Below are 22,498 nucleotides of genomic sequence, written 5' to 3'. Positions count from 1 at the left end.
ATATATATAGCAGACGCCTATCCGGGGTGACGCCTTAACCGACGGACTCCATTTTTGACCAGCACCCTGTGTCTCTGTGTACTGTTAGTTTCGAATTCGCTTATTTGGGTAGACGACAGCCGTTACCGATTTAAGGCCCATGCTAGCTCCTAGTTGCAGCAGTGACGTGGCACATCATTTCACCTTGCATATGTTGGATAGGGCCTGTCTTTCAATATTCTGAACCCCCCCAGACAGGCTGCACAGTGGGTTCATTCCCCGCTCCTGGCCCAGTGTTTCGCCAGCTCTCTATCTTTTCCCCTTCTCTTAATAGTAATTAAATAATCACTCTCTCCCCTCTTCATTCACAATATTACTACGGCTGCACTTTTCAATCGCTCCTCACTCCTATTATATATATATATTCGCGCACAAATGACACGACTTCGTACGTTCAGCGTAAACATTACACAAGAGTAGCCTAAGGCGTTACGGGACATTTCCGGTCATTAAATTCCACTACAGGAGCTGCTCACTTGCATCGGCAGAGGGTCTGAATGGGTACGCCAACGTTTGCGGCGTTACGATCAAGGCCGACCTTCAATCGGAGAAACCCATCGTTTCCTACACCGTTTTTCCCTGTCAGCTGGAGGAAGCGGACGTTGCCGTGTCTTCTGACTGCTGCTTGGCAACGCAGCGTGCAATGCTCGTTTTCGTCCGGGATCGCGCTGTTTGTCTCGCGCGGGAATAACTATATAAGCCTCCGGAGGCAAATGGCTTCGATATATTCTCTGCGAGAAAGTGAAAGCCAGTGGAAACATGTCTCGTTCCTTTCTGTGCCTGCTGGTTGTAATGGCCGGTAAGTTGTGCTGCCATTTTATTCGGTACTTCTATAAAAAGCCCTATTATTTTCATGTTTTTTTTTTCAATTTAGTAAAAATCTCCTTAATTTAAATAACTCGCGTTGTAAGTTAAGGATATGCAATGTTGCTCAGGGCATATTTTTGTTTTATTATTTTATAGCACAGAAAGGAAGAAACTATCTCATTTCTACAGGACGTCACTGCGTTAACGTCATAAGAACTGGGCCTTGACTTCGTTTCATTCGAGTTGAGCGGGGAAGGGGGGGGGGGGGGGGGAGAGTGCAATTGATCTTCAATTGTCAAAACTTCCTATAGGGCGAGTTGGTTGCTCATTTAGTGGACGTAACAGACAAGTCTTAAACCTGTCACTCAAGCTTCCAAAGACAAGCGACAGTTTTTAGAGTGTGCTGCAACGCCGACAAACACAATTTTCAATTTAATTTTATTTCGAAGCTCAAGGATACCACTGATTTCGGTAACGTGAGAACAATGAAAACTATATTCAGTGCGTTACCTATCTCTCAGGTATCGGCACACTTGTTTTTATCTCGATTTCTTTATCTCGATTATCTGATATCCTCGACGACATTTGAGTTATGTTGCTATCGAAGTAATTTAACATAAACACATCGAAAGCGAGACTTTTTTATCATCAGATCACATGTCCACAACTAAAACCATTGTAGGTTTTGATTTAGTCGCTAAACGATACGCATCATACTAAACTTTCTTTATGTCGAAGTCATGCGCGCATATCAGAAAATTTTAGAAGCGAGGTAGACGAGGTATTCAGTGAACGCCATACTTGTGGGTGCTGTTTAGACCGCATGCTCAGAACGAGCTCACATTAATAGGCTGCTAAGACCAGCAACCTTGAGGCTGCTAAATGCACGCTGATGGCGAGCTTTCGCAGACATGGGAAGCTCGCCATCAGCACGCGCTCAGCAGCAGCGCACACGGATGCGGCCGCCAGTGAATACTCCCTATAGGGCGTGATTCGTACCAAATCGCCTTTTTAAAGGGATACTGAACCGAAAATTCGAGTTCACAAAACAAGGCCGGGCGGATAGGCGGGAAGCTGCAAAACCAAGAAATATAATTCATACGGCGATATATCTAACGGATCGCCGCATTTTTTGGAAAAGAAGTGCGGCGATTGAACCCGGCCGACGAGGCCGACGCGACAAGGCACGTCACGATTCCCATTCTCTCTCCTCCTCGCTACATCCCGTCAAGCTGGAAAACCGAAGCGAGGAGGAGAGAAGCGAGGCCGCTTCTCCTCATTCTCACATTCTCCCGGAGGACAGTTACGTCAAAGAACTCGCTTGATCGCGCCCTTCTTTTCCAAAAGTACGGCCATCCGTTTGAGATATCGATGTACGAGTGATGTTTTGGAGTTCATAGCGTCCCGTTCAACACTTCTGCAGCCTTACTTTGCGAAATCTAAATTTCGGTACAGTATCCCTTTAAGCGCGCTCGAAGTCACGGTGCTGAAATATTTGACTTAGGTAAAGACTTAAGGATATTAATCCTAAGTTTTTTTTTCGTATTATGACGTTTTATTTATATTTTAGATGCCCGTCACATTCTTTTTGTTTTGTGATAATCAATTGCCGCAGGTGATAACATATTATTTTGTTTTATTCCAGTTCTTGCAGTCACGGCAGCTCAGTTCGTACGTACACCATTTTTTCACTGTGTACTTGGTTGCATTCCCCTAGTTTATACATCTTGATGAAGGTGTCAAATGAAGCCAAAATATTTTGACATTCAATGGCTTCGTAAAATTTGACCCATTCGATGTCATATATATATATATATATATATATATATATTTGTGTGTGTGTGTGGGTACGCAGAAGCGTGCACAGGCGCAGCAGTTGAAGGATGAAAGCAGTACGAAAAGTTTCTTTGATAATATGAGTAGGAAGAAAATAAAGCAAGAAGTAGGTGAAGAAGTAAAACTCTGAAAGTAAAATAAAAATATAATATACACTAAAATTCGAGATAGACAGAGGTATTTAAACGAATGTGAAGGAATGTATAAAATAATAAACGAAGTTTACTCGCAAGAAATTACACCAATAGATTAGTGGGAAAATAAAAATCTTGCTTAGCGGGTAGGCGTCGACGTTTCGGCACTGTCACTGCCTTCTTCGGGACTGAGCCAGTTTGACGATTACAAGTCTATTTGATGCGAAATTTGAGAAGGAGGGGAAACTTTATCAAGAAGGTTGAGATAATTTAGTACGAGGTAGTTTTGGGAGTTTCCATCGTGCTACTATCTTGGTCAAAAGTGTATGAGGACAGTTGACATCTGGTCCAGGTAACAATGTTCTCAGGTCCAGATAACTCAAAGTTATCTGGACCCGAGACCAACTGCCATCAACGACATTTTTTGCACAGTTATTAGCATGATAGCCTCTCGCAAAACTACCATGTACTAAATGGCATCAAACTTCGCGATAAAGTTCAACCACCGTTTCGAAAGTGCATAAAATAAACTTCTCAGCGTCAAATGGGCTTAAGTCCCGAAGAAGGTAGCGCTTCTGCCGGAACATCCACGCCTCCCCGCGTAGCGCACTTTTATTTATTTGGCCACTAATATTTAGCGCTAATTCCTTGCCTGTAAACTTGTTTTATTATGTTATATATTTCATTACGTGCGTTTAAATTGTTCTGTTTGTCTCGAATCTTGGTGCATATAATATTTTTGTTAATATACTGTCAATAGTTTACTTCTTCACCTATTTTTTTGCTTTATTTTCTTTTCATTAGCATTATCAAATAAACTTTTTTTTTGCCATCCTTCAATTGCTGCGTCTGTGCAACCTCCTTCGTACCCATATATTTCCCGGAAGCGTAGCTATACCTTTTGCCCGTTATATATATATATATATATATATATATATATATATATATATATATATATATATATATATATATATATATATATATATATACACATATATATATATATTGTGAACAAAGAGGGGAGAAAGTGATTATTTAATTTATTTGAATTTATGAATCAAACTTTTACGAAGCCGTCGAAAGCTAAAATATTTGGCGAAGCTAGGATTTGCACTCTAGGCCTCTCAATGTCCGGTCGGGTGTGCTAACCACTACATCACTCCACTGTAATTTTCCGGAGTTTTTTATCTGCTTTTTTACTGCACAGGAATGAAATGTGGGCAACCACGAGTTTTGAAAGCACACACCGCCGCAAGGAACGCAGTACGTCGATTGCTGGCCCCTGGTACGTGCATGTGCTCCAGGATGCTTATCACTGTTTTTCTCGTCACATGTACACGCATTTGTTTTGCTTGTGAGCTCTAGATACACTGTATCATCATCCTATGAGGGTATCAAGAGTCACGTTTGAATATATCATCGGCCCTTTCATCATCGTACGTGGTCTCACGGAGGAAATATTCGAAAATATAGATATGATCTAACCGCATTTGAACGAATGAATCAAAATTTTCGAAACTGCCAAAAAAGAAACAATTTGACGGATTCAAATTTTTTGTGTGGGCCTGTGTTCAAACAATCGCCCCGCGAAATATTTGAGCTTTCGGTGGTTTTGTAAAACTTTAATTATTTCGATCCTGCACGGTTCATTAATGTGCATATTTTCGATTATTTCTCTTATGGAGACCACGGATGATAACAAATGTGGCCGTGATATATTCAAACGCGGCTCTTGATTCCTGCAGATGATGACGGCGTGTCTCTAAAGCTTATAAACATAAAGAATACATGTGCACGTGACAAAACAAACAATGAGAGGAAGTCTGGAGTTAAACGAGCACGTACAACGTGCCAGCAAGCGTCGTATCGCGTTCCACGTGGCAACGTGTGCTTCCAGAACACCTCTGATTGAATACAATGCATTTCTGTTGATTAATAACACAAATAGGAAACGCCAGAAAGTCGTGGTGGAGCGGTAGAGTGGTTAGCACATCCCGTAGGTCATTTCAGGACGCGGACTTCTAACTCTTACGCCGTCAAATATTTTGACTTTCGGTGGTAATGATGTCGCATTTCGAAGCGTTCTTGGTGTTTGAAAGCATTTAGGGAATCAAGGTTTCGGCCTGATATAATAACTTATTTATTTATTACCATTTATCATGCATGAAGCATTGAAAGGTCTTGATAGATGTAGTTCGTGTGCTTAACAGTTACTTTTCAACTTTGGTGTTTTCCCTGTTCGTTTTTTGGTGCGGTGTCACGTTTGCAGATTGATCCCTATTCGTAATATTTGCGAATGAAGCGACAGCTTAACATTCCCCGCATCACTAAAATTCGGAGTACAACAAGGAAATGCCTTAGGACCCTCATTTTTGCTTCTTTTTATTCACGACTTATCTCTTTATTGATATCGCAATTTCTCAATTTCTTCACTAAGGATTCAGATCTCCACTACCGCATTGTTCATCCAGCAAGTGTTTTTCTTACTTAAAGTGACATTTACATTTACACCTTTTGATATTTCATAAAACAAATTAACATGACTCCTCCGTCGTTCGAAAATATGAGTCAAGTTTTGTTGCCTTTTTTGGTCAATTATTATCTATAATTTCCACTCTCAGCGAAAGAGTAACAGAATGTCTCTCAATTCTTTTTGTGAAAATATGGCCCTTTTAGTTCTGGGGCATTTCTTTATTACAAAATAAAAGATAGCATGGAAGCGAACCGACGAAATAACATAATAGAACACATCCCTTTGTCCCTATGTATTAGCAGCTCCTGCTAAGGTTACAATTATTTTTACTTTTTATTCTATTTACATTAACGGGTGAACGATATGTGTACTGTAAAAACGGGAGTTTCTTATAATTACTACAATTCTTGCGTTTAAAAAAATTCAAGAAGGTACTACTGATCATGGCGGGCGTCAAAGACTGCGCAAGACACACTAGTTAGCAAAATAAGTACCTAATTTTGACTAATTAAAAATTTAATTCATTAAAATTGACGCGTGGCTCCGACTAAAAACTTGCTCAGGGCCGTCGAAAGCCGTGGATGATATTCTTATGGTTCGCATTTCTGCAATCCTTGCGTCGGTTGCACGAGTGGTAAAAAAAAGTCAAATTGCACATTTTAGTGATTTATACAGCGTAAGGTTGGTGTGTCAGTAGGGACGACACTGGTCTACACTGTAGATGAGCAATTTAGCCAGTGCAGTACGACGGCTAACCTGGGGTCTTTAACGTACTCACGCAGTAGTGATACAAGACCGCACGCCGATACGATGCTCATCCAGATTGAAACAGGCAGAAGTGGGGCTCGAACTCAGAATCCCTGGGTTCTGCAGCGCGAGCTTTCGCTCCACGCGCGTCGAGCTGGGTATGCGCTTCAGCCTAACAAGGGAAAGCTACACTGTTTATGTGCTCCTGGTTGTTCTAAAATTGACTGATTTGAAAATGATCTATGGCGCTCATCGGGTTTCTCAATTGAGTATATGTTTATTTTCGCTCATTAAAACGTAAATAAATTTTTTTGAATAGGTAATTATTTTGCTAAATATTATGTCTCGTAAAATTCCTGACGTCCGCCGTGGTCGGCAGTCAATTCTCAAAAAGAGATTTTTTTTTTTTTTTTTTTTTTGCAAAGCATATTTTGGAGGTTTAAAAAAATCTTCTCATATACACGCGGTATATAATACGACTGTGTTCGGGAACAGAGGCACCGAATATTACAAATATTATTTTTTTGCTTCCCTTATAAGATACACATCATAAACATTTTGAGGGTCCTAAAATAGAACTTGCACGTGTTTTTTGGGGGGAAAATAGCTTCATATATATATATATATATATATATATATATATATATATATATATATATATCTGTAAAAATAGGTACTATAAATACGTTAATAGACTGCAACCTCTTTTTACATATTTCTGTGTTACCTGGCTTAAGTACAAAAAGCTAATTAATCTCTTATTTCCCCTCAACTTGACGCTGTCCGGAATTTGACCTCAAGGGTTCATCTCCTCGTGTAAGTATAACCCATGCCATATTGTTCATTTTGTGAATTATCCAAAATAAATACGTTAATTTTCTACATGTAAATTTTGTTTTTATCCTAAAACGTACAATATTTGTGTATTGGCATGCAAAAGTGTGTTCAGTGAAATACTATTGTATATTCAAGCCGCTTCGGTTTTTTTTATATAAGGTTTGAAGTGACTACGGCTTACGTCACCAAAAATAAATTTCCTGCTTACGGCCAAAATATAGACCATCGGCGAAGTTCTGACGTAATTTTTATGAATATATGTGGCGATAAATATCCGATACCAGCAAACCTAAACGTATTTAAATTGTTTGTTGGGGGAACTTACCTGCATTTTTATTATTACCGTTATGTTCATTCATAGTTAACTGATACATAGTTTTGATATGTAATATCCCTTTTAAATTTGACGAAAACCTTGAAAAAGTATGTGTTTAACGCAGTGGCATTTCGATTTTATTTACAATTTTTTGTTGAGGGACATTTTTATATGTCGAATAGTTCGTAGATGAATCTTGCTTATGCTTAAATATTATCTCTATGTTTTTATTGTAAGCTGATATCTTGTTATTATATATAATACACATTTTAAACTTGGTCAATATGTTTCAAGACTGCATTATTAGACGAATTGGATTTGCGTTTGCATGCCCTGTTTTGCTAACATATTTGTTCCGTGGATATTTATGATCCACATACAACATGAAGCTTCTCGTGTGATTTGAGTTTGTACTAAGCATAATCTTGATCTAAAACTGAAGCTCTCATAATAGAGGGTATCTATGATAATTTTTGTGGTGAATTGAAGTTACGTTCGTAAAATCCCTGTCCGACGGGCAAATTAAATTCCTTCAGAACGAACTCCTTTAAAGTATCGGCGAATTTGCACCCGATATTACGCCTATTGGCGCAGGCTAGTTCGCCGATCCTTTAAAATAGCTCCCGGTGAACGCCTTCCACGTGCGCGTCTGACAGGGGTATACGCCTGTGAGCCTTCCTATTAACTTATCTCCGAAGAATCGCGCGTACTGCTATCAAGGGTACAACTTTATTGGTGTCTTCCTTATCACAAGCACTCGTGAGTTATAAGTCCATTTTATGAGAAGCAGAACCCTACACACCTATCATATTTCTACACAAAACAGTCCTCTACTGGATATAAATTCAATTGGTCAAAGCGACTTCACCAACTCCGTTCGGCACACGAAGGAGCTTCGTGCTTCGCAGCGGACACCTTGAGCTAACACATCAAAACCAGAACTGTGAAACGATCAGTGACACCTCCTCCCGCGCGCCCCTGCGCCCGTTCGGAAGCTTACGTTATCCACTCATCGCAATGAATTGCTTCAATAGATTGTCTTCAATGGCTCCTAGCGTTTTATGCTATGAATATTTAGGTGAAGCTGAATGCAGTTTTAGTTCTCTGAAAATCTCTTAATGAAGTTCCGGGTCTAGTGATTGTTCCCTGATAGGCGAAATTGCCATCGTTCTAATGTTCCTTTTTTTTTTTTTTTAGCACCGTATCGGAGTGTTTGGATCTGCAAGCGGCAACAACCGACGCAACTTCGGCGCCAACGTAGGCATCAGGGGAGAATATGACGTACATCGCTTCAGAAATGGCGGAAAAGTGACGGCCTACGGTGAAGGATCGCAGAGCTTCGGCCGAGCAAACGGACAGTCGTTTCGAGGAAAGCCACAGGGAGAAGTCGGCATCCGCATGACGATCCCGCTGGGACGTTAGACTTCCGAGACACGTGGACACTTAAAGACATGTTGTGAGGCACTGTGATAACGAAGATTGACTGCCATATTGCGAGCAAATGCACGCGTTCTTTTTTTGGTTCGACCTGTTTAAGGTCTTCGAGCATTATATTTGTGACATATGTGTGTTCGTCCTTAGAGATATGTAATAGCAATATCAATTTCTGCGAACCTTGTTCCACTGGCTAGAGACTCCATCCCACCTCCCCCTTAATTCCTCATCAAAGACTGACGCAGTTGAATAAACAAAAATAAGGAAGTACACTGACTCTTAATTTGAGTTGCTGGTCTTGACTTACTTTCATTTTTGATCGCATGGTCAAGGAAGACCGATTGGTGTAATTGTTGCTGAGGCCTTATCAACTTATCTGTGCATTAGGTAAAAACCAGTAGAACTAGGAAAAGTGGAGTCGAGTAAATAGTTATTATTCATTCGAATGCTATAAAAATGTCTTATATATGAGAATAACACAAGCAAGCGTCCGGACTTCCGCTTCCCTATGCGTTGGCAGCCGCGATCAAGTCTAATTTATTTGAGTGTGTGGAAAGGAAAATGAATTGTCTATATTCTGTTGAGTTATACTCCCCTTAGCTTGTTCTAGTACTCTTGCCTTCAATTAGTAGGGAATTTTATTACATAAACGGAGAGTCTATGGAGCTTGTTTTAGTATGGTGACACAGGGGGGAAGCGACGGGGTGATCGTTTCACAGGCACTCCCCCCCCCCCCCCGGGAATCAGCATGCTAGAGGGGGGGGGGGAGGGGGAGTGGATAGTATGAGGTCAATGCTTCAACGCGCCTATCTAAGCCAAAGAATGACAACAAACCAACAGACGCTCCTCCCTATCGTTTCTACTATAAGAAACTCATGCAACTTTTTTGTGTTTTTTATTCGGACGTATTCTGTGTTCATTGAGCCGAGCCTCGTACTTCTACCGTTAATTGTTAGAAAGAAGAAGGGACTCAATCTTTGGAAAGAAGGTACAAATGAAGCAAGAAACAATTCCCACCAGTTGAAACTCTTTTCGAAAGCAACCCCCTCCTCTAATCCTCCATTTTTGTTTTTTCTTTGAAAAGTTTGCACCGCCGTCGTGAAGTTAGGTCAATGGTTCATTCGAGTTCAGTGTTCAGTGCACGGGCCTCTCTTGCTTCCTTATTTCTTTTTATTATTGCTATTGTTATTATTATTTTAATTTTGACCTTTCACAGCTTTGTAGGAAACATTGACTAGAGCCACTGCATCGCCGCGGTCAAGTTTATTCGCCGCGCCTCGCTGTTTCATATTTGAAGCGGAGTCGCGTTTCGGCCTTAGTTTTGAAACCATTGTTGGCAACCGGCGCCAGCTCATTTTTGCGCGGGGCAGTTATAGAGTTCTGCTGATTTTGTTGGTTGCGTGTGTGTTCGTGCTGCCGGTACCAGCAGAAAGCCAAGCGTCTGTCTTTTGGCACTCTGCCCCTTTGCTTTCGCTCATATAACCATAGACTAGAAATGGACTGACCTTAAGTGTTTTTTTGTTTTTTTTTGCCTTCCCTCTCCAAACTGGAGAGAAAGAAAGAGTTTCAGTTTGAGTTTCAATTATTAAAGGTAGTAGGGCGCCAGCTAAAATCAAAACAAGCGAAGCATACACGCGTAGCGCCGCTTAAAATAACCAGTTGTCCTTTGTAGTCAACCGCATGCGTGGCGCTTTTGGTCGTGGCGTCTAGTTTTACAGGCAAGAAGGCACAGTCCGGCTTTCTTCATACTGCATGAGCAGGATTAAGGCGTTAGCTTGCGAAGTGTCGATGCCACTCTTGTACCTCCGAAATTTCCCTCCTGCCGAATTCCGCCGTCAAAAGATGTGATGATGTCACTAAAGCTTCCGCAGGGAACCGTCACTGAAGTGTGCCAACTGCTCGAATATTTCCATACGGAAGTTATACAGTCTTGTGCCTGCGTGTTTGCACCATTTTAAGATACGTACAATCGGAATACATTGGAAGCTTCGGCCATGAAATAAGAACGAAAAGGACACCGCTGGATGGATCTCGAAAAAGTGACTGCTGAGAAGGAAAAACCAATCGAAATCTCGGGAGGCATCGGGAGCGCAGCAGGAAATAATCTTGAACAATGAGCAGCATAGAAACACAAGACATTAGGTAGGAACATTTTTGTATATATATATATATATATATATATATATATATATATATGGGTGGTTTCGCCTCAAATCGTGCAGGCAAAAAGGGTCGAATTTTTAATTTCGATGAAAGAAATATATGTTATGGCGCCGTTTCTAAAACCGCAGTCGCCACAAACCGCACGTTCGTCAGACTTTTTAGAGCGCAGCTCTTATGGGCCCGTTTCCGGCTTGAGCGGCGTCGGCGTCGCCGTTGGCGTCGCCGTCGCCGTCGGCGTCGGCGTCGGCGTCGGCGTAACCGCGAGGTCACGTGACCCCCCCCCCCGAGGTCACGTGACCCACCCAGGTCACGTGACCCCCCCTCCCCCCGAGGTCACGTGACCCACCCAGGTCACGTGACCCCCTTAGGTCACGTGACCCCCAGAGGTCACGTGACCCCCTTGAGGTCACGTGACCCCCTTAGGTCACGTGACCCCTAGAAGTCACGTGACCGCCTTGAGCACGTGACCCCCTAAGGTCACGTGACCCCCTGAAGTCACGTGACTTCTGGGGATCACGTGACCCCCAAGGTCATATGACCCTTCAGGTCACGTGACCCCCGAGGTCACGTGACCCCCAAAGGTCGCGTGAGCCCCTGAGGTCACGTGACCCCATGAGGTCACGTGACCCACCCAGGTCACGTGACACCCCTAGGTCACGTGACCCCTAAGGTCACGTGACCCCCTGAAGTCACGTGACTTCTGGGGATCACGTGACCCCCTAAGGTCATGTGACCCTTCAGGTCACGTGACCCCGGAGGTCACGTGACCCCCAAAGGTCACGTGACCCCATGAGGTCACGTGACCCCCTTGAGGTCACGTGACCTCAAGGAGTCACCTATCCCTCAGTACGCTTCCATCTTCCTCCTCAAGAGCTGCGCTCTAACCGGCGTTACAGGGAATTGTAAACGGCTTTCATTTTTTTGTTCTCGGCTTATGAATTTTTAAAGAGGCCGCGGCGAAAAGCGGTGTTTTTAACACCCGTCGTGGGTCGGATGTTTCGCTTGATCTCCCGTCGTTGATTTGCAGTCCACATTATATTATCTTTTTTCAAGCACTCTGTGGAAACATTTAAAAAGCTCCAATACCATAAAATAATTTTAGTCGTTTTGCTTCTTTTCTGTAAAAATGTCAAAAACGCCCCCTCGGTCAGTTGTTGACGAACTTTGACAGTTAATTACTGGTGATCTACTTGGGTTACATTGATATTTTTTGTGTCCACGGAGAGCCCAAAACACGCTCGCTTTTTACGAATTTTAAAATGTCTCTGCTGTATAAAATATCCTTTGCGGTACGTTTACGTTAATATTATGCGAAAACCGAAAAGTACCATTTTTGAAATTGATTTTCTCAAAAAACCCATTTTTTTATTTTTTTTATTTTTGTTCAAATGTAGATATGATAGTTGTCTACACGGAAATCAATCCGAGAAAGTGTGTATTTTGTTTGTATGTTTTATATTTAGGCCTCAATATTGGAAAAAGACGTCTTTGTTTTGCAAGACCTAAGTCAGACATAGCGACCCATGCGTCTCTATGATTTGTAAAAGTTTTCTTGAATTTTCTTCTGCATTTTGTAATCAATTATAAACGGATTTTGTGGTACTGAATATTTATTTATGCTTTGATGAGATCGGGAACCACGAGATACATATCTCTAACCAAATCAGCAGGCCTAGTAGACTTTCAATAACCAAAAGGCACAGAGGTTGTATTGTTTCGATTTATAAACCGTTCACAGTAAACTAGCCCGACCAGCTATTAGCTGTCATACTAGTAAGACAATGAAAGTCATTACATCGTCGATACATTATATACAATTCTTTCCGAAACCAAACTCTGGGGTTGGTTCACCGCACATCGCACAGGTCACAAGGGAATGCCCTTTCACTTCCGTAATACACAGAAGTGATGACACAGAAACGGTTTGAAATACGCAAAAAGTGTGTCACGGAGAGGGGTAGGAAATAAAAATAAATAAATAGGAATTAAATTGCCCAACTCCGATCTTAACGAAAATTGCGTCAAAAAAAAAAAAGTATCTAGGTTCGAGCGGTGGCAAGGCGATAGGGCCACGCCTGGTGGAGAGTCAGACAAAGAAGTCGACGACACGTAAAGGTAAAACAAAAAAAAGCAATAATTTAATAAAGACGGGAAAACTCAGCCGCACATGGCAAGAACAAAAACCAACTCCTTCGGGGATTCCCTAAACGGGACGCAACCAAATGCGTGCGAACCGCCAGGCCGCCAGGCCGCTACGCCATGACGAAATAAACCCAACAACTGAAGAGTGCTAACAAGCAGTTAGTAAGAAAACATTGCAAAAAAAAAATGTTCAGAAAAAATCGCACCCGAGAAACAAAGTTCAGCGGGGCGAAGAAAGACACACGAGTCGGTCCCACGACACCGAAGTCTGGCAGGATGACGGCGTCCAGATGATGCTCGAATCTGTTCCTCCCTCTATTACGCACATCCACGCCGGCTGTGCGGAACAGTAGCTGTGCGAAACAAAGTGAAGAATAGAGTCGAGCAGCAATGCGCGAGAAGGTAACCGAGACTATGCCTCAAGCTTCATATCGGAAGAGGAGCTTTTGAGGTAGTTTCAACAGTTACTCAAACTTTCTCTTTCCCCTTCCCTTTTTCAAAAGAACACGTCAGCCGGCGCTAAGTTTTTCATCTCGGGAGACGCCCACTCTTCACAAATGGTTATAGTTGGCAAGGAGGCTGACTTCGACCCAACTAGTCTCCGGGCAGAATACAAACACAAGTATATTTACCAACACGCTCGTTTTAATGTCAGTCTCCGGGCATTGCTGTTTCCAAAAGAAATAACCCTTCATAATGACAGAACGAGCGGGTTGGTGGGGATAATTAAACTTAAACAGCCCCTTCACGTTTTCTTCCTGAGAGAGATAGAGCACGGCCGTTTTAAGTTAAGGATAGGGCGCTCGAAGCTAGGGCAAACAGGTGGTATCGTTTCACGCATGCACGGATGGCTGGTTTCAAATTTCCACACATCCCTAACGAAACCGGCCCATCTTCGCGTGTGCGTCTGCGGGATTTGTGTCTCGCGCCGCCGGTTTTAGCGCGCACGCGGCGTTGTTGACCGTCGATATTGAAAGTTGTTGACCGTCGATATTGAAAGGCCGTGGTGTCCTCATCATTTCAGGCAACGATTCCTTTGCTTTCCCTTGTGCAACACTCTGACTGACTCCTCCTGGGTGGCTGTCACTGTTCGCCGCGTCAACAACACATTCGTACTATTTCACTCCTTGTGACACAGATTGCGCCGCTCGCTTTACTGTCACGGGCCGTCCTAACACAACGACCGCGAAAGGTCGTGGTCATCTGCTGGCTCCGAAAGGGCGGGACGTTCATGCAGGCCAATGAGGGCCCCGAATCAATACGACGTCTGCCGACTCCTACACGTTAAAAATTTACGACACCTGCTGGTCTGTTAAGAAGTGTTGCTTTCTCTTTTGAACTCCTCCGATGTAGCTTGCCGCCTATAATAAAATTTAAATAATCAATAAATATAACAGGGTGGAACTACTATATTTCATTGTTATGCGGGAGGGTTGGAAAAGGCAAAAATATGTCCAAGTTTGTGAAGACGCGCAATTCGCAAGTCCATTTCGAGCAGTAAAAACACGTTTTTAAATGATATTGATGTTTAAATATAGAGCATACAAACAAAATACACACTTTCTCGACTTGATTTTCGTGTAGAAAACTATCACATTAAATTTTAACAAAGAATACAAAAAATAAAAGTGAGTTTTTTCAGAAAATCAATTTCAAAAATGGTACTTTTTTGGTTTTCACATAACATTAACGTAAACGTACCACAAAGGATATTTCATACAGCCAAGTTATTTTATAATACATAATAATAGCGTGTTTTTAGCTCTCAGTGGACATAAAAAATATCGATGTAACCCAAGTAGATCGCCAGTAATTAATTGCCAAAGTTCTCAACAATTGACCGAGGGGGTGTATTTGACATTTTTAGAGAAAAAAAGCAAAACGCCTAAAGTTATTTTATGGTATTGGAGCCTTTTAAATGTGTCCACAGAGTGCTTGAAAAAAGATAATATAATGTGGAGTGAAAATACACGGCGGGAGATCAAGCGAAACATCCGGCCCACGGCGGGTGTGAAACACACTGCTTTTCGCCGCGGCCTCTTTAAAGATTCATAAGTCGAGAACAAAAAGTCTGACGAACGTGCGGTTTGTGGCGACTGCGGTTTTAGAAACGGCGCCATAACATCTATTTTTTTCATCGAAATTAAAAATTCCACCCTTTTGGCCTGCACGATTTGAAATGAAACCACCCATATATATATATATATAATGTTTGTCTTAAGAGGGCAGGGGGGGCAGGGCCAATCACCCCCCCCCCCCTTTCGAGAGGCAATCCTGTGTACGCCGCTGGTGTAGTGCCTGCCTGCAAAAACTCAAACGGGTATTTATGATTATTATTAGAATGCCGTGTCATGTCTAAATACGAAAAATTCCCGGCTGCGGAAGACTATAATTGGTGACAGGTTATGGAGCGCAGGGCAAAGCTTATCATGCTCGCGCATCATCGTGGCCCGCTCTTTGTTGATCTCATTCATTGACTAATGCCTGAATCTCTTACCATGAAACCACATTAGGATTCTTCAGGCTCACGACTCCCTAATTCGCTTAAGCCGTCAATGATGTATGAGTTCAGACTGAGAAAGCTTGTTTTTAAAGTGCGAACGATAAAAGTTAGAAAGACATTTTGAGTAACAGCGAGCTTCTACATCGCTTTACAGATATACAGTTGTAAACTCAGTTCATCCCAAAGCTGACTGTGCACGAACTATAAAGAATGTCTGACGTTCCAAACTAGACTATGCAGGGCTGATATGGCAAAAAGAAATTAAACGAGGAAAAAACAGCACGCCCAAATCAATATAGCCCAATCTCCCCCCCCCCCCTCCCCCCATAGAAAAAAAAACGTTTGCGAAGCTTTAAAGCAACATCTCAAGGGGGGAATACGGCTCGTTACCAGTGCACTTATTACGTAATTGCGACATGGGTGAGTAGCTGAGGTCAATTTATTTTCTAGTCTTGGGGTCCTTGAATCTCGTTGCTTGTGTCACGAAAGCTGTGTCGCAACGATACCTCCACTTTGAGGCTTCGCAGTATATAACCCGAAGGCCGTAGGTTGTACGACGCCACCCAGACTTTGCATGAGGCTTCTGTTGGCAAATCTGCAAAAGAAAAGATTCGGCTTTTTAAGTTTCCACTGGTAAGCAAACCAAACTCTACTGCGAACAGAAATAGCAATCCCCTTACGTTTGTGAAGTACCAATTATGTAGGCCTAAAGGCAAAAAAAAAGAAGAAGAAATATAGATATTCGCCGACCGATTTGAATAATTACATCAAGAAGTTGAGCCACATAAACCAAGCCGCGTTTTGCCAATATTAACGGAAACGCACGAAACTGCATGCTATGCCATCCAATTCCTAAACATCAATTTATTATTTCTTGTCATGCACTCAGATAAAAAAAAAATTCATTTCTGGTCAATAACTATAGTAATAGGAAATAGAAAGGAGATATCGCAGAATATAATGGCGAAACAATCTAAATTATGGAGAAGCAGCAAGCCGTCTTCATTTCATTTCATTTTCATTTGTTTATTTTCTGTGCTCATGAACAGCTTGACACCTTGGTAATGATGCACAACAAAATGTTCACAGGTTAGTTACGAAAGTCTTAAAAGCTACGAAATTTGGTTAAAAAAAATCAATATCTGCTCCCCTGAGGGTATTGTAGAAGTGTTGAATACGGGTCATGGGACTGGTTTGGATGATGTGATTAACATGAAAAGTTGGAAAAACCCGCAAAACTCGACTCGGAACGTCTTACTAGCCAGACTGCATCCTATTTGAAGCGCTTTTGCCAACGCGCTTGTCACTAAATAACCTAATTAAATAAAGAATGAAATATGTTACTTTGAGCAAATTGACGCTGCGTGTGCATAAAGTCATTTCTGAGAGCGTACGAGACTAACGCCTATATGCGATAAATGGCCTAGCGATCAGTCGGCAGACAAATGTCACAAATCAGGGTGCCGTTTTGGTACGACGTAGAACAAAGCTCATTGATCTTTCATGATTGCTTTCGGAAGTTAATGAGAGACAGTTTGTTACACTCTCAATAAGGTACAAATGTCACCTACTATTGACTCTGAGCATCTTCTGTTATTTTTTGAGCACTGCCAGCAAAGATCGCGACAAGCGCCGCCATTTAATGTTTATGTATTTAAACAACGTTTATCAAAAGTCTAGCAAGCAGCATTGGCTGTCATCATTGCTTGCCCACAAAGCGCGTGATTGTGTCCGATTCCTCGCCGAACGCCGACGCGGGCTTCGTGTCCAATGCAAACTCAGAGAGTGTGAGCAAGGAGTGGGGGACAGGTGTTGGCGCGGACTTTTCAGAAAGGTCTTTCGGTGAAGAACATGAAAACCACAAAAACAAAGTACTACTTGCTATCGTCAAAGGCTAATTTGATTTACTTAGCCCCAAGATGTCATATATATATATATATATATATATATGTAAAACGAAAGTGGAGGAGATCCAGGAAAGGCCTTTCTTTACTGCACCGACGTTTCAAGCGGGGACCGCTTTTCTTCAGGGTGAATGGTTGTGAAATGTCCAAGAGGACATTTCACAACCATTCACCCTGAAGAAAAGCGGTCCCCGCTTGAAACGTCGGTGCAGTAAACAAAGGCCTTTCCTGGATCTCCTCCACTTTCGTTTTACGTCCAACCGGCCCGTTGAACCTTCTTACCGTATATATATATGTATATATATGTGTGTGCGTGTGTGTCCGCATTTCGTTCTGGGTGCATGTAAGAATCCTGTGCATATGGGCTCTTCGGAGGGGATATGTTTTTTAACACCAATTTGTGATATTAAAAGAGAGGTTTCATTTTAAATCGTACTGAAAAACACCAAATCTTAGAACACATGCTTGAAAAAACAACAAAAGCATATGGTGGGAAAATTCTTTCCCAGGAAAAAACTAAAACCGTTCCTGTGTCATATTTTTCGTTATCGAGCTTTTTTTTTTTTTTTTTTTGCTGCTAAAGGACCAAAGACAAATATTAGAGACTTAGGCAATCGTCATAGGTCGCGTATTTGGAAGCTGCGCTATACTCAGATGCCTTCCTCAGCACAAAGAGAAAACCCTTTAACATCGCTTTTAAAAGTCTACTGAATGCGGAACACCGTCATACAGATTTCTCATCGTTTTTATTTATTTTTATCATAATCTTCTTTGAAGATAATTTATCGGGTTTAGACGATGAAAACTTTTGTAACAATAAAGTTCGTAAATTACTTATCATACATTGAAACCTTAAACAAATACTACTCAGAAGTACAATACCTTAGAGACAAAATGTTATCTTTCCCGGAAACGTATTTTGACAAAGAAGGAAACTTTAAACGTTGAGATTTTTAACATTAATTTTCTTAAAATAGACTTTCTTATATATAGTATAGTTTTCTCGTATAAAGAGTCCTCGCATTGGTGTAAAATGTACAGTAAAATTCAGATGTAACTTACAGTTTGGAATCATAAACCCGTAAATTAGCAAGGACAGTATATTTGTAGATCTAGATTAAGATACAATGCTAGGTCTTAACCATGGGTTTCTGCCAGATTGTTGGTTATTTGTTGGCACTCACACATGGTGGTGGCTGACTAAACTTTAACCAATATTTAATCATGTTAAGTATAATATATGAGGGTTTTCATACGCACGTCCAGCTTGTTTACTTTAAAACTTATAACAAATCGCAAGTAAAAAAATCGTTTTCATAAATTGAGTTAGGCACGTCCAGATATAAATATTTTCATCAGAAAGTATTATCGGGGACACTGTTACACTAGGGACAAAAATATTATTACGCATAGGCCGAGAGGGCTCGCGCGAATTTCGTCTCTTGTCTAATTGCCGCTTCGCCACGCAGGCAAAGCCTAATAAAAAGATGGGTTCGGTTCATATTTTCTATCTTTGTTTCTTCTTTAAAAAACGAAAAGTTCGGATGGCCCGTGGTGAAGTACAATTTTCCTCAAAGTTAACTTCGTTATGAGACGAACCGATGTGGTCATATTTTGTGCTATGCCGACACCATAGGGTACAACTATGTGGTGTCATTTTAATCAGCGACCATAACCTGGCATCGTGAAGGCATTTCAGTTGCTGCAGTGTCCAATTTAACTTTGAGTAGACGGCGTAGATGTACATTTGTGTAACTGAGTGGCGACGTTAAAGGGCTGCAAAAGCGTTTTTTTTCCGTAGTCCCTAATTCGGCTAAAAAATTGCTAACCAGAACAACAAACAACTCTTAATAGTAACCCAATAATGGGCCAAAATTTTTTTTCGAAAGGTTATTGAATTTACAATTTTGGTCCTCATCGTGTTTTTCAACGTGAAAGTCTCTACTGCATACAATAAAAACATTACATCAACGGAAGGCAGGGGTTCACTCTTTGGAGTGGAGAGTCTGTTCCCAAGTGAATAAAACCAGACTCATGGTGCCAAATGAATACTTATGATGTGCGCTTCAGAACCCGCGCAGCAGCACGAAACAACTGCTCGGAATAGTTCACATTTAGACAGCCCGCTGAACCTACAAATATGCCCTCCCTTGACGTCAAGGCATGGTAAAGCGCGGGTATATCTAAATATTGGTTTTGGCATAATTTTCAATTAAAAATTTCAAAACAGTCACTCTCAATCCAGCGATACTAGATAGCATACACGAGAGCGTATAAGGCTGCTGATTACGATAGCATATTGTTAGTTAGGTAGCTTCAATTACAAGACCTCTGCAGATATAAATATATAAATTATCTAAAAATGTAATTGATAAGAAAGTTTAATGTGACCACAAAGCGGCATTAACATTAGTTAAAGGTTTCCTGTCAAGGCTTAGCAAGTCGTGTTAACATACAGTTGAAAGACAATCCTTATTTGAATTTTCATCTACAAGTCACGCACCAAATGACGGTGACAGGTCTGCTCTTTTTGTGCATCCCAGCAGTGGGCCAAATATGCTGCCTACATTTTTGGGAAAATAATTTTGAGTTACAGTGATGACAATCGGGACGAAGTCATCAGCACGTTCAGTTGTATTAAGTTCTGTCAATAAGCGGTTGTGAAATGAGGTTTGATACTTGAGGTGTGTTCGCATGCCGCAACGCCCACTTCGCACTTCCCTAATGACTGAACATTACGTAAGGTCCACTAGATTGACGCCAATGAAAAAATGGAATGCTGTAGGTTTTAAAGAAAACATTCGGTTGCATTACTTATGAATGAAAAATATAAAGACAGGTTTCTAAATGCTAACCTAAAAAAATTGCTAACAATTGAATGCAATGTTGTGCGGCGTTAAAGGTGCTTTTCGATCACATCTGCAAACTTGCTTTGCCATATATGTTATGTAATTTTGTGTATTTCCTTATGGTATATATGCAGGCATAATCTTTCACAAAAAAAAAGACAATGAACATCGGTAGTTTTAAACAAGCCTACCTTCTTACAAATGTTTATGTGCGTGGAAAAGCTGCAGCTGGGAAAACCTGAAATTTTGTGCTAAGGATGTCAGCACATTGAAAATATTTTGTTTCACCCGATTACTCTAATTTTCCACATGAAACGTTTGGTGCAAATTTTTGATAGGATTTTAATCATCATGACTAAAATGAAATGTTTGATTTAATTGTGATTTCATATTTTATTTAATAAATTAGACATGCATAGGAAAAGGTTGATATACTAAACAAAATATCTGTCTACAGGCCAACCTTATTTTTTAATTGCGTGTTAAATCGAAGCCCACAAATACACTAACAAGGTGTCAAGAATGAATTAAGTGATCGGTATTCAAATAACGACGAAGGTTTGCATCATAAAATATAATCTAAATAATTCGGAATATTTAAATGCACGGATCTATTTGTCCAAACCAAACATTACAACTGATTTATGTTTGTGTTTTATACCATGGTGAGGACACCTCAAATGGAAAAAACGAAAATATTTAAAATGACAATTTTGAGAAAATGTCTGTTGAACTTTGAAATTTTAGTTTTCGTTCTTATTTAAGAGTGTGTTTGGCCAAGCTAATGTCATTAAATAATAGTCATATTATGTTTTTGCACAGGCATTTTTTACATATAATTGATTGTTTCAAAAGTTATCGTTATACAAACCTGGAAAATTATTGAAAAATGGGTGAGATCGCAATTTGTTTTTGCAATATTAAATGAAACAAAAAAAACACCTTTTAAGAACGTCTTCCGATTTTAATGTAAATTAAAAAGTCACGCAAAACGTTTTTATTGTTGAGCGGAATGTGTTTGAGTTTGAACAAGCTCCTATATATGCGACCTGTTCGGTCTTTGGTCCCTTAGAAGCCATAACTCAAAAACGAAAAATCTGACGCTAGAACGGTTTTCAGTTTCCTTCTAGTGGAAAAGTTTCATCATATACACATTTTTTTTTCAGACGTTTTCGAGATGTGACCTTTTTTTCTGCACGATTTGAAATGAAATCGACCTAAATTACATCGCTGAAATGCAAGTTTGTCGAGTCACTGACAGGTGTAAAATCGCAGGGTGTCTTGGTCTGTTCATAGTACATGCTTCTTTATCCATTATTCTGCGTTTCTATCGGTTGGTACCGCTTTTTTGTTAGTTGCGAAGCGATAATAAGCTCATTGCGAGTGTCCACTGCCTGTGTGTCTGAAGCTTTCAATGACCGCAGTTTTCTTAATTGCTCCTGGCTCCACCACAACTGAACTTTGCAGTATACTTTATGCAGATGAGCACTTCTGAATATTATGCTACTGTAAAAATGAAAGCCGTTTACAACTCCCTGTAAGGCCGAATTAGAGCGCGGCTCTTGAGGAGGAGGATTGGAAGGCAGCTAGGGAGAGGGGGCTATGACCCAGCTCCCTTCCTGCTCGCCCCCTTTTAGGGGAAAATTTTCCGCTGAATTTAGCAGGAAAAGTGTTTCGCTAAATTTAGCGGGGAAAATGTTCCGCTAGATATAGAGGGGAAAATTTTCCACCAAATTTAGTGGAGAATTTTTTCTGCTAAATTTAGCGGAGAAAGTTTTCCGCTAGATTTAGCGGGGAAAGTTTTCCGCTAGATTTAGTGGGGAAATGTTTCCGCTAAATTTAGTGGGGAAAATTTTCTGCTAGATTTCGGGAACATTTATTCGCTAAATTTAGCGAAAAAAGTTTTACGCTAAATTTAGCGGGGAAATTTTCCGCTAAATTTAGCGGGAAAATTTACCCATCATGCACCGCGCGGTTACGCCGACGCCGACGCCGCTCAAGCCGGAAACGGGTGCCTAACAGCTGCGCTCTAAAAATGGTAGGTCAAGAAGCAGCTCCATACATGCGCGTCGCCGAGCGAGCGCGCGCGTGGCCGAGCGGTTACCGTGCTCGGCCTTCGTGAGAAGGCTCCCGGGTTAGATTCCTGCGAGCGGCGCGTCTTTCGTTTATTCTTTCACTTTAGCGTTCTCGTAAGGTCGAGAACATTTTCGTCTGATCGAGGCACGAATGTTCTACGGGCCAGATGTTCTATGCCGAATATCCCAGAAGCCCCCGCGAGTGCATAAGTGACTCCCGTGGCAAGCCAGAGTCAGTC

General features: G+C 41.2%; 2 protein-coding genes across 2 annotated transcripts in view; one reads left to right on the top strand and one right to left on the bottom strand.

Moving 5' to 3' along the window:
• The first annotated feature begins 536 nt into the window (after positions 1-536).
• Positions 537-8,811, top strand: LOC115312452. The gene is made up of 5 exons (XM_040212432.3): positions 537-540; positions 749-838; positions 2,492-2,517; positions 6,838-6,852; positions 8,387-8,811. Exons 1-5 carry the CDS (start codon positions 537-539, stop codon positions 8,609-8,611), a joined length of 360 nt encoding a protein of 119 aa, XP_040068366.3. The 3' UTR covers positions 8,612-8,811.
• A 7,037-nt stretch (positions 8,812-15,848) lies between these two features.
• LOC115312448 overlaps positions 15,849-22,498 on the bottom strand; it is a 40,408-nt gene continuing 33,758 nt past the window's right edge. Inside the window, exon 12 of the mRNA XM_029971250.4 lies at positions 15,849-16,026. Coding sequence (XP_029827110.4) covers positions 15,878-16,026 — 149 coding nt within the window. The 3' untranslated portion in view covers positions 15,849-15,877. The remainder of the gene's footprint in view (positions 16,027-22,498) is intronic.

This window comes from Ixodes scapularis, unplaced genomic scaffold, assembly GCF_016920785.2.
Source record: "Ixodes scapularis isolate PalLabHiFi unplaced genomic scaffold, ASM1692078v2 PGA_scaffold3__209_contigs__length_174095766, whole genome shotgun sequence".
In the NCBI taxonomy this organism is placed as follows: Eukaryota; Metazoa; Arthropoda; class Arachnida; order Ixodida; family Ixodidae; genus Ixodes; species Ixodes scapularis.
The sequence above is the reverse complement of the archived record's forward strand: the minus strand, read 5'-3'. Positions and strand labels throughout refer to the sequence as shown.